This window comes from Oncorhynchus mykiss, chromosome 12, assembly GCF_057628025.1.
Source record: "Oncorhynchus mykiss isolate SJ-2025 chromosome 12, ASM5762802v1, whole genome shotgun sequence".
NCBI classification, from domain to species: domain Eukaryota; kingdom Metazoa; phylum Chordata; class Actinopteri; order Salmoniformes; family Salmonidae; genus Oncorhynchus; species Oncorhynchus mykiss.
Window position 1 is genome coordinate 27,072,894 of NC_143033.1, and position 17,209 is coordinate 27,090,102.

General features: G+C 40.7%; 1 protein-coding gene across 1 annotated transcript in view; it reads left to right on the forward strand.

The window, feature by feature from the left end:
• The window catches only part of LOC110537279 (ephrin-B1), a 69,404-nt gene that overhangs the window by 23,781 nt on the left and 28,414 nt on the right, over positions 1-17,209 (forward strand). Inside the window, exon 2 of the mRNA XM_021623204.3 lies at positions 5,688-5,965. Coding sequence (XP_021478879.1) covers positions 5,688-5,965 — 278 coding nt within the window. The remainder of the gene's footprint in view (positions 1-5,687; positions 5,966-17,209) is intronic.

Here is a 17,209-nt window from a genome sequence, read left to right on the forward strand (position 1 = left end):
GATTGGATGCAATGTTTAGAGCGTGTTGATTTGCTTTTTTGAGGCATTTATTTTTCTTCTCTCACTGCATAACAGCTTGTTTGGGTTGCGGTTACCTTACCCTCAAATTACTGTCAGAGCAAGAAAATGTTTTTCTGTTAGTTAATGATTTGCAGGCTTGAAGGAAAATAATACCTGCCAATATCCATTTTTATCCAACCTTAAAAACTAGGACCACAGGAAAACTACTTCTGGTGAAATAAACAACAGATATTATTCAAAGAGCCCCAGTCCTTCAACTGCAACACAATTATGAGCAAGTTTGCATTTGTCAATTTTGTCTTCAACTGGAATTGACTGATAATTGTAATTGTTAAATAACTAAGTATTCAACGTGCACGTTTGAATGTTTAGAGTGTATCCTGCCCTCTAGCTAGCCTGAGGCCTATTGATGGAGTTGTATGAATGGTGACGGCTTTAGAGTCCCAGACTAGTTGCACCCCTCTCTAATATTCCATTGGATAGCCTAAATCCTCCAGCAACGGGGCATTGTGGGATGGAAGGGTCTGCCAAGTCATGTGCTTGAATTCCCCCTTGGAATGTGTGAAGGGGAGGTGGGGTGGGGAGAGTGTGGCCATGCCACTCATGAGAGATCTTTCCCCCGTTGGCTGTGTGAAGATCTCAGTAGCATTGTGAGAGCATGTGAATGAATAACCTTCATTTGCATGGACTACGTATAGCAGCTCTTTAATTGGTTGCATTCAAGCCAGTCTTAAGTCTGTGTTCAGTTGTTTAAAAGTGTGTGTGTGTTTGTGTGTGTGTGTGTGTGTGTGTGTGTGTGTGTGTGTGTGTGTGTGTGTGTGTGTGTGTGTGTGTGTGTGTGTGTGATAGAGAGAGGCAGGGAGAGAGTTTAAGTCATGTGCGTAATGTTAAAATAGGAAAGCAGACCGCTGTGATAATGATGCACTGTGAAGTTTATCGTTCGTCTGAGCACGCCTTGGGGAGGGGCGATTCTGAGCTCACTCTATAAGTGGGGATGGGGGGGTGTTCCATTCAATCACATGAATTACAGTGCTGTTGATTAATAAATATAATCAGTAACAAATGCAACTGAAAATAATTGTGTGTGACTACAATGCAAATTAAAACTTACACTTTATATTATAAATAAATTGACTTTAGTTTTATTCACAGAAAAAAAGTATTTACCTTCATTTTGAATAAGATTAGAAAATATTTGCTCTCCTCTCCCTGTAGACTATGTAATCATTTTTAATCAGAGATGATGGTTGGAGCGAGAGAATGTGGGAAAGGGAGAGAGGAAGCGGGAAAAATTGCACAGAAATCATAACGTTTCTATGGAAACTTGTTTATGCCCGACTGGTGCATCTTGTAAATCCGATTGGCGAGAGAATGAGGCCTTGTCTCCTCCAAAGCCTGAAAGGAACTGCCCAGGCTCTAAGTGTGTAGGAGGCCCAAATGAGTGAAGAACAAAGGAGGGCTATTTTTTCAGTCTTTCACAGTTGATAATGAGCAGCGCAGACAATGGAGATGAGTTTGCTTCTTCAAGTTTCCCATATTGCTTGAGCTTGTCCCCTTGCACCTGGTATATTTGACACATATTTGATTGTCGTTTTCCTAGCAGTGGGAAAGATACTGGGACATTTGCATTTTATTAAATTTTTATGCCTACTTGGTTTGTTCAAGCAAAAACGTGCATCAGTGACAGTTCACAGAAGTTGATGTCTTCATTGACAGGCTGAATGAATGTCTCTGATTCAGTGTTTGACCACGTTAGTTTCCTGGTATAATGGAGCCAAATGTCTGCCAGAGGTTGTAACCTTAGGAAGCTGATTTTAATGCAAATATGTTGACTCCTAAACCATCCAATTTAAGATTTGAATAAAATATTGTCTTCACTTGTTTTTCTTGCAAAATAAGGCCTTAAAGGTTGGTTAATTTGGTTTATCACTCACTCAATGTTTTTATAATGATGAAACTAAGATAACAATGTTGTAAAACGATAACAGAAGCTGGATTAATCCGGCGGCCCCTTATCTATAAGTAATCATTCCCCACGGCTTAAAAGGGTGTTTTTCTAATGATTACTAGATTATAGACTTTGAGGGGCTGTGTCTTGAGATTGAGAGCAGCAGTCACAATATGTATTTGGGACTGTGTCTCTGTGGGACCCCAGTGATTTTTATTTAGCATGTGAGGCTGAGATAAGGTACCTAATTATGTTAAACAGTATCCCAGGGGCCTTGGAGTGGAGGCAGCATCAGGCCTGTCAGGTCCAGGGTGGCAACTTATGGCAGGAGATGAGGCAACATGGCTATGGAGGATTAGCTCAATATTGAAACCAAATCCACTGTTATTTTTAAAAATCTGTTTTCATAAATGTGCTCAGTGCAATATTGCTATTTGTCCCTGCCCTGGAAGACCCTAAAAATTTAATTGCAGATAGTTGCAGATGTTATACTTGCTAGTTATTGTGCTCACCATCATTGTATCATTATCCAGTAAAAGGACTGACCACTCACTGTTTTCCCCCAGTATTGTCTGTGATAGTTTATTATGTAAATGCAGGTTACTTGTTATAACAATGAGTTATGGTGATTCGGACATGCTTGTAACCATATGATATATAATGCATTTTATTTGAGGATCACCATGCATCCTAAACTGAATGTTTATGTATTACAAAAAGATCCTGGTGTGCTAGCTGCATGTAACATCACTTTAAAACCCTACTGACAGTGGAGAAAGCAGTAATAACACCATTCTTTCTCTGATGAAAAATGACCATTGAAAGGATTTGTAAGATGGCAAACTGAATGAAATGGCAATCATTTAGCACCCCTGATGAATATGCTAATCAATCTCATTAATATTCATTACGCTTTAAAACTCACATAATACCCCACTGTGTCTGCTGATTTCTGTCCCTGAAAATAATAGTGAAAACTCTTGCCTTCCATGTCAAATTGTCACTCTTTAAACCGCATTTCCTGTGGAAAGTGGTGGGAGGATATTCAGAGCTCAAAGCCCTAATCGTGAAGATGACCTGTAATTTCCAGTGTTCAGTCTGGAATTTGAACACTGTCTTTGCTTCTTAGCTCAACAGAGCAGCAGTCCTGTTTGATCAGCACAAAGGGAATGGAGGATCTGTTTGGGCATCCCTTTGGTAGATGGAGTAGTAATTGGTAGATGGAGTAGTAATTGGTAGATGGAGTAGTAATAGGCAGTCAAAGCTTTACAAAACCTGAGACATCCTAATCGGCACAGAGGAGCAGCAGACAGGGTATTGTGTTGTTTTCAAGGTATCCTTGTCTTATATCCTTCTCTGACATGTATAGCTACTCGATCATTGTTGTTGTGCATTTAGTCAGGGTTGTGTTTTTGTAGGTGTATCATTCTCTATTTTTGTTGGACCACACAGGGTACTGCAGGCAACCATCAACACAAGTTGCTCTGACACAGTTTATAGAGAAATACCTAACATGGCTTTTGTCATATTGTTCTATTGATGTACTCTATTTTGAGGTGCTTGTGTCAGACCATAACTGTGAACTGAAGAGGGGGCTACTGAGAGACAACAGAATGAGGCAGTCAGGGTCGGTGTTGCAGACAGCCATGAGTTATGTGTTGCTCACTTTAGTAAAATACAGTTGGTTTTTATTTCTTTTTTATATACTGCTAGTCGGCAGCTACCTCAAATGCAGTGAATGCTTTGTTAGCTGCATGACTTTATGCTGGCCCCTGGCCGTTTACCTTATCCTCTGAGGATCCCATGACCGTAAATACAGAGGATTATAACAGAGAGAGCATTGCTGCTTTGTGGAGGATTGAGTGTTAGTTTGAGAAAGTTTGCTAACAGAGCTACATTATATACACACTTTGAAGAAGGCATTTCCATTGGCTCAGAAACACTTTGGAGACAATACGGAAACTAAAGCCAGACACCTGATCAGTCTCTGAAGAAGCCTGAGGATAAGGGCAAATCAAACAGGTTTGGGAAGCCAAACAGAGGACCCAGTGTCTGAGAGACAAAGACAACACCAATCTAACCGCAGGGCCAGGCAAGCTGTGCTCACTCCAGGCTGTGCACTCTACTTCGTCTTTATGTACAGTAATAGAATGCTGTCATACAGTTCCACTTCAGTATATAGTGAATAATAATGCATCATCACATCTCCTAAGCTGTTAGCGAACGCAAGGGACCCTTTTTTATGTTACAAATCATGAGTCCCATCATGCAGGGCAAAGATCTGTAAATCCACATAGAACATCATGACGAAGGGACGAGAGAAGGAGAGACTAATTACTAGTGAGTGAATACAGCAAGTAGAGAGACCGGGTTGTTGCAGACTGGATACTAAACGAGCCATGACGGTTTGACATAGTGGAACCAGGGCACATACTTTTGTCTAAGATATCATACTAGCATACCTTAGTTACTAAGGTTTCCCACAGACAGGCAGACTGACTGACATACAGACAGACATAGCTTACTGTTGATTCATTTTAGTGTCGGGAGAATTAGTCGGCCTCCTTCTATCCACCAGGGCCTTAAGATGAATGAGTCATGAAAGCTGTTTTCTTGTCTATTAAACCATGTTGAAAGTGGTTGGGAACAGTGTGTATGCAAATGAAATGTAAATAAGGATCAAGTTGTACATTTCCGTCTCCATCGCAACCAAACACATCATCATCATCAAACTGAGCAGCATCTCTCTGGTAACTAGGACAAGGTTGTTTGGACTTTAAGCTGAACAAAAACACATTCATCACAATACCGATTTGTTTGACTTCTACAGGACCAGATCAAAAACAGACAACATCAGCTCTTCTCTCATTTTGGATTAAGCACGTCAGCAGACCGAAGGGTTCTTATCAAAAAAAGAAAAAGAAACCACTTGAGAAGTATGATGCATCAAAGGCAATCAGCAGGTCTAAATCCTCAAATAGAATTCAGCAGGGCCTGTTGCTTTGAGTTAGAGAGAGAAGATATCAAAATGAATTTGTGAAAGATAAGGCATGGAGCATCTAGATAAGGCATGCATGCCATCTGTCCATCAGCGCTTTGTGTTTATCTGTACTCTCTCCTCACTTGCCGCAGATTAAGCTCAATCAGGGCCCGGGCAGCCCTCTGTCATACTGATTTCCTATTGACATCTGCCCTGGTATTGTGCTGTATGTTTGCTGAGGTAAAGATATGAGATGTCTGCTTTGTTTACAGTGTTTTAAATCAATGGGCATTCATGTAAATGAATGCAAGTGTTTACATTATAACAGCTTGGGCTCTTGGTTGTTATCTGTGTGTTTGATGTTATCAACCCCAGATGTAAAAGCATGTCCCAAAGCTGTCCTCGACTGTCGGCCATGTTTATGTGGCGTTGTAATCACCCGCCCCCGCTTCCCTTAACCTGTTCCTTACAATTCATTCACCCATGATTTGTTTTGCACCGGCTTTAAGTGAAGTGAAATAACAAACAATTTACTTTAAATTAGTCACTGTTGCTCAAGCAACTGCCAGACAGACACGGACAATACTAGTGTATTGGGTAGAGAAGAATCACATTTTATAGAGAGTTATAACACACTGTTATGCAGTGCATGTGATGTATGTCCAGACCTTATATGTATTGCTGTTATTAGAGTATTTGATATTCTTAACTTTCTCTGTCATATTTTGTCTGTTTCAGATTTCAGTATGGGAAGGGCTTGGTGATGTATCCCGAGATAGGAGACAAGCTGGACATTATCTGCCCAAAGGCAGACATGGGGCGGCCGTATGAGTTTTACAAACTATACCTGGTGAAGAAGGAGCAGGCAGACCAATGCAGCACAGTCATGGACCCCAATGTGTTGGTGAACTGCAACAAGCCTGAGAAGGACATCAAATTCACCATCAAGTTTCAGGAGTTCAGTCCAAACTACATGGGCCTGGAGTTCAAAAAGAACGTCAATTACTACATCACATGTGAGTATGTGGTATTTAACCACACCGATGCATCTTATTTTATACCATCTATAAACTTTGTATTGATGCTTAGAAATTACAACACGATTGTTCCTAGATTATTCATAGTTTAATACAGCCCCGACATGGAATAGAATTGCGAACAATTCACAAGGCTTTTCCTTAATCTGTCATTTAGAAATGGGTATTGTAGTGCTGCGATAAGATCAAACAGTTGTATTTTCCATGAGCTTAAAGGGATACTTCATGATTTTGGCAATGAAGCCCTTTATCTACTTCCCCAGAGTAAGATGAACTCGTGAGTCTTGGGATACCATTTGTATGTCTCTGCGTGCAGTTTGAAGGAAGTTGCTAACTAGAGTTAGCGCAATTGCTAACTAGTGTTAGCGCAATGACTGGAAGTCTATGGTAACTGCTAACAGGGTAGTAGATGCCATAGACTTCCAGCTATTACGTTAACACTAGTTAGCATTGGCTTGCGAAACTACCTCTAACTTCCTTCATACTGGATGCAGAGACATAAAAATGGTATCCGTGAATTCATCTGACTCTGGAGAAGTAGATCAAGGGCTTCATTGCCAAAATCCTGAAGTATCCCTTTAACGTTCCTTAGTATGCCATATATAGATACTGGCTCTTTTTCTTGGAATACAAGGCTTCTGAAATATTTGCTGTGATCTGAAAGAGACCTGTCTAGTACAACTGAATTGATTATCCTTCTGCTGAGCCTGAAATCGTTACAGCTCACATTAAACTCCCTCAGCACAACATGAACATTTTCTTAAGGTCATCTGACTATAATGTATGTTGAATGAAAATCTTATCAGGTAGTCCTTGGTCGGGAATGCCTGAGCGTCCTTGAGTATCTTTTGACCCGTTGTTTTTAAGTGCAGCCACTACTAGCCTAGTTCTCCCTGCTCAGCACGACTCTAAGCGCAGAGGGGTCTCTGAATTTTCTGAGGCGAAATCGTTTCTGTCAGATCCGGTCAGTTGCAATAACACTTAAACTCTGGCAGAGGGGTCAGCTCCAGTCAAGCAGGCCTGATTTGTTCTGTTACACATCGCTGAGCCGAGCCCATTGGCTCTGACACCCTAACACCAGCACATAATCGACTTCACCCGACTCCACAGGTCCACAGGCCCAAGGCTTCTTTTCTTTAACCCTTTGATCCACATGGTATGTCTTTAGATCATCACCGGTGGCTGGCTGGGGAAGGAGCTCTGCTATTGTCCAGATCTAGCATCAGAACATCAATGACACCATAATGTCCAGTCTCAATGATAACTGGTCTTCAACCCAACGTGGATGGCCCATAAAAACACACTGAATGACTGGTGAAGCATGAAAAAGTGCTTCCAGCTTTGACACTTCTCTAATAGGAAAGCAAACATATTGTGTCTTTGCCACAAACTGATTACATTTCTGATTATCCTTGAAAGTAGTCTGTATATTTTCCTCATGTTCTTTAGTCCTGTTCCAAAAAGAACAATTTATGATGTGGTTGCAAGAGTAAATGGGCCACATTTATCAAAACATGTGTGCAGACTGAATGTGTAAGAGCAGTCCCAGCCACACACGTACAGAACGTTGGATAAGGTATCCGGTATTCTTGTGACAGTGACTCTTTTTAAAGGGGAAATGAGCTCAAGCGCTTGTTTAATTAGTGAACTCTGCAGCTCTCTGAGTATTGGTGGATTAGTGATGAAGATGAGAGGCAAGGCACAGTGCACTCTACACTGCTGATTCACTTGTTTCTTCATAAATCAAAGAGAGGTTTGATAAAAACGCACAACTTCCATTGCCAAGAGTGCTGCTGTCTGTGAGAATATCTCTCTGAGATCTGACTGACTTTGTCTTTGATCTAATCCAGGGTCTCCAAAACTCGGTCCTTACTTTACCCTCTGTAACAGTCTTTCCATGTTTGGTTTGTTACATTTGAAACGCAAAGGTGCGTGTAATGTCCGCTTTTATATTTTACTACGTTTTCTACTTGAATCATCTTTCTCTCTATCCTGGTGCATGCTACTTCCCACACAAAGCCCTGCTCCCTGTCACTCAAGTTGCTCGACCACAGAATCACAACCACTTTCTTGCTGTTCATTCTGCAGCCTGCATGGTCAGATAGATGCAACAAGATGTTGGTGACACGCTGCTTTCCACTATTACACTATTAGTTAGTGTATCTTACTGTCTGCAAACTACTGTCTGCTAGTTTGTCTTTTCATAGCAAGTTGTGGCTCAAATAAATCTTGTTAACCGCTAGTAAGCTGGCTAGCTAGCTTGCTAAATGTAGTAAGAGTCAGAGCAAACATAGCTATCGAATACAGCATGGTACCAGTAATAGTGTATGCATACTATAGATAAGTATGTTATTTGTGCAACGATATCAAATAAATTAATCATAGTGGGCAGAACAAGCAAGGAGGTGGGCAGAGCCAAGCATGAGCTAGTGAGATCCTATTGGCGTGTTCTAGAATTTATTTGCACATTTCCAAATTACTTTTGTAATGTATATAAACAAAGTGCATATAAATGTAACAATTCAAAACGAATCTGAACAACACAATAATAGAATATTTCACCATATCAAAGAAAAATAAATAACAATGTGTAAAACTGCAGCATCCGACTTAAAACATTAAACTGGTCCATCTTTTCCCGCTCTTATTATTTATGTTATAACCAGCAGCACACAGCAATGCTGACCATATTTAGCTTTTATGAGAAATTTGTATTCAGAAATGCAAGCTACCTCACTTTCGAGGGGCGTTCGCGGTTTCTTCACTCAGTAATTATTTGTCCCGTTTTTAAGAAGACCCTCTCAGAGGGAACAGATGTGGCCACTATGCAGAGTCTCCCTGTCATGACTTTAGTAAGCCATGGGTAGACAGAGGCCTTGTTCTTCCACCAGCGCAGAGGATCTGCAGACCTTTGGAGGGGCTCCTCCAAATAGGGACGGACCTCCTTTATGGCATCTGCTGAGGGATTCCTTCGTGCTGCATCCCCAGTTGCTCTCTCGTCAAACAGCATCCAAACAGCAGACGTTTGTGGCACTACTGCTGGTGCTTCTGCTCCATCTGATCCCTCTTCTTCCTGCTGCCCTGGTGCCTGAGCCAACTGACTGCTGGGGCTGTCCCTCCCTGCTGCTGAGGTTATTCTTTGAAGAGCCTCATCAATCGCTCTGGCATCACTGAAGGCTAACTTCTTAAACCTGGGGTCAAGTGCAGCGGTTTCTTATAGCACGTGATTATATTCCATTCTGTGGATCTTTCGGTCCATTGATGAACATAGTGTGTCCATCAACTCTGTCACATGTCCTGTGGTTACATTTGCTTCTCTCTGGCGACTGGCTGTGATTCGCTGCAGACCCTTACACAGGAGTATCATTTCTGAAGCTGTCGCATAGCTGAAAAGAGAGATCAGTAACTTATTAGTTCAGGTTCATGTTTTGTCGACTGATACTACATTCTCATCTACCGGTCATATACATATATAATACTGGATTGATGTAGTAATGATGTAGTAATAACTGCTTACTGTACCTCTCTCCACTGATCTCCATAGTGACCTGCTCAAAGGGTTCCAGGACTCTGCACACCTCCTCCACCACCTCCCATTCCTCTTGGGTCAGAGCATCAACAGGTGGATTGACAATGTCCAGGGTAGAGATGATGGCATTCTTTGACTCAAGAAACTGCTTCAACATATAAAATGCTGAATTCCACCATTGTCCATTGTTTAGGCCCCAGCTCAGGCATCCCCATCTGGCGTTGTGTAGACTTTTTAGTTTTTCAGCACCTACTGTGCCCCTGTGGAAGTATTCTACAGCTGCTTTCACTTTGTCCACAGTGGGCTTCATCACCTTCAGAGCATCTCTTACAATCAGGTTGATTGTGTGGGCAAGACATGGATGATGGGTCCATTTTAAAATGTTCATGGCTTTGGTCATGTTAGCGGCATTGTTAGCGGCATTTCCATCTACTTGCCACTCTCAACAGTTCCTCTCCCAAGTTCTCTGAGGTGTGTCTATCGCTGAACTCAAAGCAGTCCAGAAGACAGCTAGACATCGAAAAATCTTCAATGAAGTGACATGTAACCAACATGTAAGACGTGGTTACCCTTGATATCCAGCAGTCAGTGGTAAGGAAAACTGCAACTTTTTGGACTCTTTCCCGTACTGAAACCTGTGTGCTCTCGTACAGTTGTGGAATAAGTGATTTTGAAAGGGTTTTCCTGCTTGGAATTATGTACATTGGATTTAGACTATTGCTATAAATTCTAAAACCTCTGTCTTCCACGATCGAAAATGGCTGGAAATCGGTGGCAATCATTTTAGCCAATGCAATATCAATTTGGCCTTGTTTTGCTACAGACATAGACCTTGGCATAAACTGGTCCATAGAAGACTGCGTTGCTGTGGGTCGCGGAATAGGCCTACTTGACTGAGTGGATACATCTCCACGTGTGGAGGTGCTGGCTCCAGCACTATCACTAGCAGGCCCGTTAGTTTCTCGAAGCTCCGCTACAGCTAGCTTCACAGTTGGGTGCACAGTTCACATATCCTGGTGTAGGTTGTGCGTAGAACCGGCTTTATATGAGATTTTGTTTTGGCAAATTCTACACTGTGCTCTAACATTGTGTACATTATTAAAATGCATCCAAATGCTACTGTGCTTCCGACTCATTTTCCAGCTGTTGTTTTCACAGCTGTCCTTCATCTCTCTCCTCGGCTGCTAAGTGTGTGATTGTGAGTGAGTTGGCTCGGCCCTCCCTCACGCATCTTTGGTTCATTGGTTGACAATGCGTGTCTGATTGACAGGAACAACAGGTGAGGCTGTTAGTCTGAGCAGACAGTCAGAATGAATGTGTGTGCGCTTGAGCATTTAGGCCTATATTATTTTATTTCTTTTTTTGTTCTTTGAATTAGTTAATTCTATTCATTTAAATCTTTTGATTATTCAGATCTTAATTTTTAAAATATTTTTATAAATATATTTGACTCTTTTGATATGCGAGTCGGCTCCCAACGTTCACCTACAAGTGCTGGCTCTTAGAGCCGACTCGTTCGTGAACGACCCATCACTACTCTGTGAAGTACGCGTGTGCAATAACTCAATTTGCCTTTGCACTCCTTCTAAACAACACCGGTTTTGTAAACTTTGGCAAAGGGTAAAGTCTACAAAAACGCAGTCCACTCTGTTTGTTACAGATTATAATTTTGGAAACAGAAAACTGTATGGAAATCAAATGTTTCATCGATGAGAAAATTAGAAGAATGTCGGCCAAAATTCATCTCACTCCATCTTCTCCCACTAAGGGCCACTGGGCATCCTCTCATCACCTAGTTTGGTAGTGAGTGGAAACGCCAACCAGATGCTTCACATTTATACACGAGACAGAACATGCTGTCTCGTTGTTCTATCTGTGGCAGTGTCTTCTAAATCAGAGAGGAATAGGCGAAGCATGTATATGTTAGCTAGCTACATGAGGTAAGAAAACGTCTAATGTAACATCTAATTAGTGTCACCTGGAAACACTGGCCAACAATTTTGGTTGTTATGTTGTTACGTCGAACAACAATGAGCCCGGTTACATGTACACAATAATATGATTATTGTGGATAATCAGATTAATATAATGTTTAGATTAAAATGTTTGCATGCTTTGCGAGAATAACTATTTTCCTAATAATCCTGTTTACATGGACATATCTGAAATCAGGCTACCTGATGGGACTTAAATAAATGCAGAAAATCAGCAATCAAAAGAAACTTTCTACCACAGTGACCATGTTATTTTTGCAAAGCCTATTTGTTTTTGTGTTTGAACAACTATTTCTAAAATGTTCACTTTCAGTTTATCCGAACCCACTTCACTTGCGCATGAGAGAGAGTTTTGCGCTACCTGTGTTTGCACATGCGCAGATAAAATACACCACTGGAACGCCGATTAAGCTATTTGCATGTCCTAATAATTTGAAAGATTGCTCAGAAAACCAAGTGTTTTAATTGGCAAGTGCTTACTTTGATTTTCACCTTACACCGATTAAGATAAGGTCATTGTATTACAGAAAAACTTTATTGACCTGAAATTAGTACTGAATGCAGGTAAACCTAAGTATATGTAAATATAAGTATGATGATTTAAGCATGTGTACTTTGGATAGTGTCCATATTGATCGTGTCCCTGCTTACAAATATCTGAAAATCTGTATAGATGAAAAGCTGTCTTTAAAAAAGCATATTGATGAGTTAGTTAAGAAGCTGAGAATAAAAATGGGTTTCTTCTGCCTCTCGCTAAATAGTAGAAAGCAGATCATTCCGTTTACGTTCCTAGACTATGGCAACATCATCGACTGTATATGAACACAGCTGCCACTTCATTTAAGCCCTTAGATGCAGTTTATCATAGCACATTGCGCTTCATTACGGGAGACAATTTTAGTACTCATCACTGCATTCTCTAGCAGAAAGTTGGTTGTCCCTCTGATGTCACGTGGGTTGATACATTGCCATGTTTTCATTTAAAAAGCCGGTCTCAGGGATAGAAAAAGGAAATTCCTTTGGTCTCTACTGAGTTAGGTAAATCAGCGTTTAGTTTTCTTGCACCTTATTTGTGGAACTATCTTCAAAATGTTCTTAAATTTGATGCTCTGGTGCCTCTAGGGCAATTCAGAAAGTTGATTGAGGACCTTATTACTGAAGAATGTGTTTGTTTTTATGACCATGTTTTTCTTCCTGCTTGCATTTTGTATTTATATTCTGATGTGTGTATCTTCTGTAGTTTATGTAATTCAGGGCTCATATGTAAAATTAACCTTGGTCTCAGTATGACTCTCTGATAAAATGGAATGAAGGTTAAATCAATTAGCAGAGTAAGGTGTTTACATTACTATTATGATACTTTGCCTACTGGTATAATCAGTTTAATATCGAATTATTAGTGTGCATGTAAACATACTCAGTGTATTCAAGGTGCGGCCCACTACAGTCCAACTAGGGTTACAAAGGGAGGATATATTACTGGAAACTTTCGAAGTTATCAGTACACTACCAGAATTTTGCTACTTTTAAGGATTTTATGTAATCTATAACAAGACATCTAGTGGCCTTTTGGGTGCTTCAGATGAGCACAGTTGTCTAATTATCTCAGGTCCTCTGTGTGGCCTTATCACATGTAAAATATATAAAATAATTAAGTAAGATGATAAAAAAACATGTTTGGCGAATGACAAAATATTTAATGACAAAGCTGTAAAACATTATCCTAAATATAAACCATCTATTTAGTGAATACAATTAGTGTTTATTATGAGGGTTTCAGCATTCCTTTTGTTGACGCACATTTATTTTACTATGTCAATATGTATTTTTTGTCAATGTTTTGGCGTCAAACTGGTGGCAGTTGTGAAGAAAAGTCAATATTTGGAAGAGTTAATAGAAAATAATCCTGTTGTTGATTAGATGCTTGTTTGCATTAATTAGGCTATTTTCTCTTTAACCAAAGGTTCTTTCTACTACAAACTCACGGACAATATGGACACATATATAACCAATAAAAGTAGATATGAATACATTTTTTAAAAGTTATTCAAGTATAAATGACCAAAGTTACGATAGTTTGCCATAGATTGTCTGTTAATTACTGAAGATTCTGGTAACTTTGGTAAATACTGGTGGCTTTGCAACCCTAATTCCAACTAAAGAATTTGAATAATAATTGTATTTCCATGATTCCAGCAGTTCACCAGTTAACTATGCCAAGATTTGTTTTCCCATATCATGCAGCCCTGCGTGGCACCGTTTGGAAATGATAACAAAAGTGCAGGAAATGCTGACATTTATGAAAATGCTGAAAATTAAGTTGGATTGAACAGTATAGAACAGTCAGAATAGAGAAAGCCCCATTGAAACCACTTATAATGTATTTGTTGCCAGCCTAGGGTAATTTACTAGTCATAATGCATATTGAAAACTTGTATTATTTAAAAACATAAAATACCGTCAAATACCATTGAATCAAAAATGTGAAAAATATCTGCATTTTCTTTCACCAGAAAATTGTGAGATATCTTAGGGGTTACATTTAGACTGTATCAAGGACATATAAAGCTGTTTTATGGGCCCAAGTAGTTCTTATGACGTTAGGGAAAATAAAGTACCTTGAAGAGTTTCCCTATTGAGGTCAGATCTTTGTTTCCTTTGACTCAAAACAGCTGACCATGAAAACTCCTCAGACAGAACAGATTCATCATACACTATATTCAATTGGTATGCCAAAACGTCTCAATCTAACTCTGGGATAACGATTTTTCTATTAGGTATCACTCTGCTGATAAGATTAAACTTCCTTGGCACTTTTATATAAATGTCTCAAGGCAATGTGACCCAGCTGCTCCAGCTCTGTGTGCATTTTAACTCTGTCGCTCAGAATAACTGTTGCTCTATGACATACTTGTTATTGCTCTGTGGCAGAGGAGCCATAGTGCTTCATCACATTTTTTTATACTCCTCTGTAAACATCATTAGACCAGAGATAATGCCTCTAATTTGCTCCAGTGATGGGTGGGAATGCAACACACGGAGGAGGCTAAGCATAAACTTTTTATCTCACTCTCACCTCAGAATCAAAAGATATGCTCTTTGGTATAGTTCCCTCACACTGTGTACACGGACATGGAGAGGATTATCTTTGTTGACTGTATGCACACTGGTATAGCTTTCTCATATGCCGTGCTTTGGGAGTCAGTTCTTGCACTGGCTGCACCACATAGTTCATCCCCACAGTAAACATACGACATGATCCGTATGGGCCTGTGGTGGTCACCTACCCCCCTCCCTGTGGTGGTGGGTCTTTCCCTGTGTGCCCCTGTGCAGAGGGTCAGCGAGTCTCAGCAGGAGGGGTGTCAGTGATAACCCACTGATGTCAACTCCAGCCTGACCACCATTTGGCAGCAGGGCCAGTCGGCCAGACCACAGGGCTGCAGTAGAAAGAAACAGACATACTGAAGTGATTATACTCCCAGATAGAAAAAAAACAATCCCCCAAACAAAAATCCATTTTAGCATGGAGTTCTTCCATGCTAATCATCTCATGCTCTTTTCAAAAGACAACACATCCCCCTACTTTGAACAATGTGTATGTCTATGGAGGTTTTTTGTTGGGAGAACCTATTTTCTAATCTGCACACTGATTGATTCCCTGTTACCCGCCACGGCTGATGGTGACACATTGTGACAGCTGCCACTCCAGTTTCGGTGGGGGATTGGAGGCCCATGAGTGGGTTTGAGAAAGAGAGACCGAGATGTGCGTGGTGTTGTTTGTGTGAGTGTGTGTGGGGGTGTGCACATATAGTACGTGAGTCTGCATGCGTACGTGTGTGCATATGTAATTGTGTGTGTAAGTGGGAGAGTGTGTGTGTGTACTGGGTGGGATGGTGGGCTGTTGGCAGGACATGGCCATAATCTACTAAATGTCTCTGGAAACTGAGCTGATTGGCACCACAGCCTGAATTTCCATCCAGTGCATTGTAGGGGCAGAAGAGGACATGTGTGCAAGAAAAGCTGAGTATGGAGATGTTACAAGATAATAAAAACAAGACCTTATGCACTATAGTACACTTACAAGCGAGGTATTGTGAAAGAAATGCTTGAAGCTCCTCAGAAAACCACAGATTTGAACAATTACATAAATATAATGAGTACAATTTCAAGCAAACAAACCATTTGAATGATTTTCAACATTAAAATGTGACTAGTTATCCACATTATGTCTCCCGAGTCATTTGATATGGCCCCTGCTGTTCCAGAAAAACACAACAAAGCCTTCCGAAGCAGCGTCTTCCTGGATCTGTTACTTCCATGGCTCTCACACCATGTGTAGTGCATTTGCTTCTCCCATAATCTGCCTCTTCTCGATTCAGTTCATAAAGCTCTGTGTCTGTAGAATTCACAGTAGCTTTGAAGATCTTCAATCCTGGGCCCGATTACAATTAAACTCTTTCATCATGTTCCGCTAGCATCCTCTCTCGCTGCCATAACTTCTCTAAAATGTTACACCCACTGGGAACCTTGATTATAGTACTCGCAACATTAGAATACGTTACACACAAAAAATCTGTCTATCAAGAAAAAGATGACAGAAATGAGCTATTCAAGCAGAACATCACTGATGCTTAGTCATTGGTTCAACAGGCTGACTAGTCTCTTGTTAATTTTGACTCCGTGGCTTGCTGCTTGGTGAACTGGTTTCTATCACAAGGCCATGTTACTTGTGTATCCAGTTAACTGGTCTCTGTTACTGGTCCAGCTCGCTAACTGAGCTTGACTCAAAAGCCTTCCTCTAGGAATTTAAATCAATGTGAAACACAAACACAGCAAAACAGCTGCTTAGGCATTACTCCATTTTTATGACAGACTGCACCGATCATATATTCCCCATGTTGCCTCGTATCTATTGTCCTGATTCCTCTTGGTCTTCCATTCCCGGCGTAAACCCTCTCTCGAGGTGTCCTTCATAGCAGTTTAGTCAGGAAGCAGCCAGAGAGCTGCATGAGCCTTGTCACTGAGGTTAGAGGGAATCACAGTGTAATTGGGCCAGATATAGCACCATTTCCCCCCTGAGCACTGTGGATGCAGGAGGGGAAGGGGGAGATTTGTCATGGAGGCTCCCTCCGACAGCTGACTCTAATCTTCAGCCCAGCCCCAGGAATGATGTCATCTGCTGCGCTCCATCTTACCTCTGACACACCATGACATCTCCACTGTCTACCAGTCTAAGACCTTAAAGTGACAGTCTCTCATCGCACACGGGCCAAGATGCAACGAGAGATACACAACTGGGCCAATATTCTTCATATGTATGCAGTGCGGGCTGTAGGCCATGGGAGAATATGCATGTCTCCTTGCGAAACTTGGGAGTTAATTGTCATGTCTTATACAGTGTAATTACTGTCATTTGGCATCAAATGAAATTGGCTTTCCCTTGACTTTTGAAAGGCGTAAATGTGAGAAAAAAGAAAAAAAAGGGTCTGGTATTGTCTAAGAGAGAAGATAATGTGAAAAGCATGATCCTGGAAACATTAATGTCATGCTCTCTAGAGAAGTATTAAAAAGCTGGAAAAGACTGAAAAATGAAGAACAGGAAATTTACATTTGAAAGGTTCTCTTTTTATCACTAGTTCAACTGGTCCCTGGATACTCCTAATGTTTTTTAAAAAATCAGGAATAGATCCAAATGTAGGC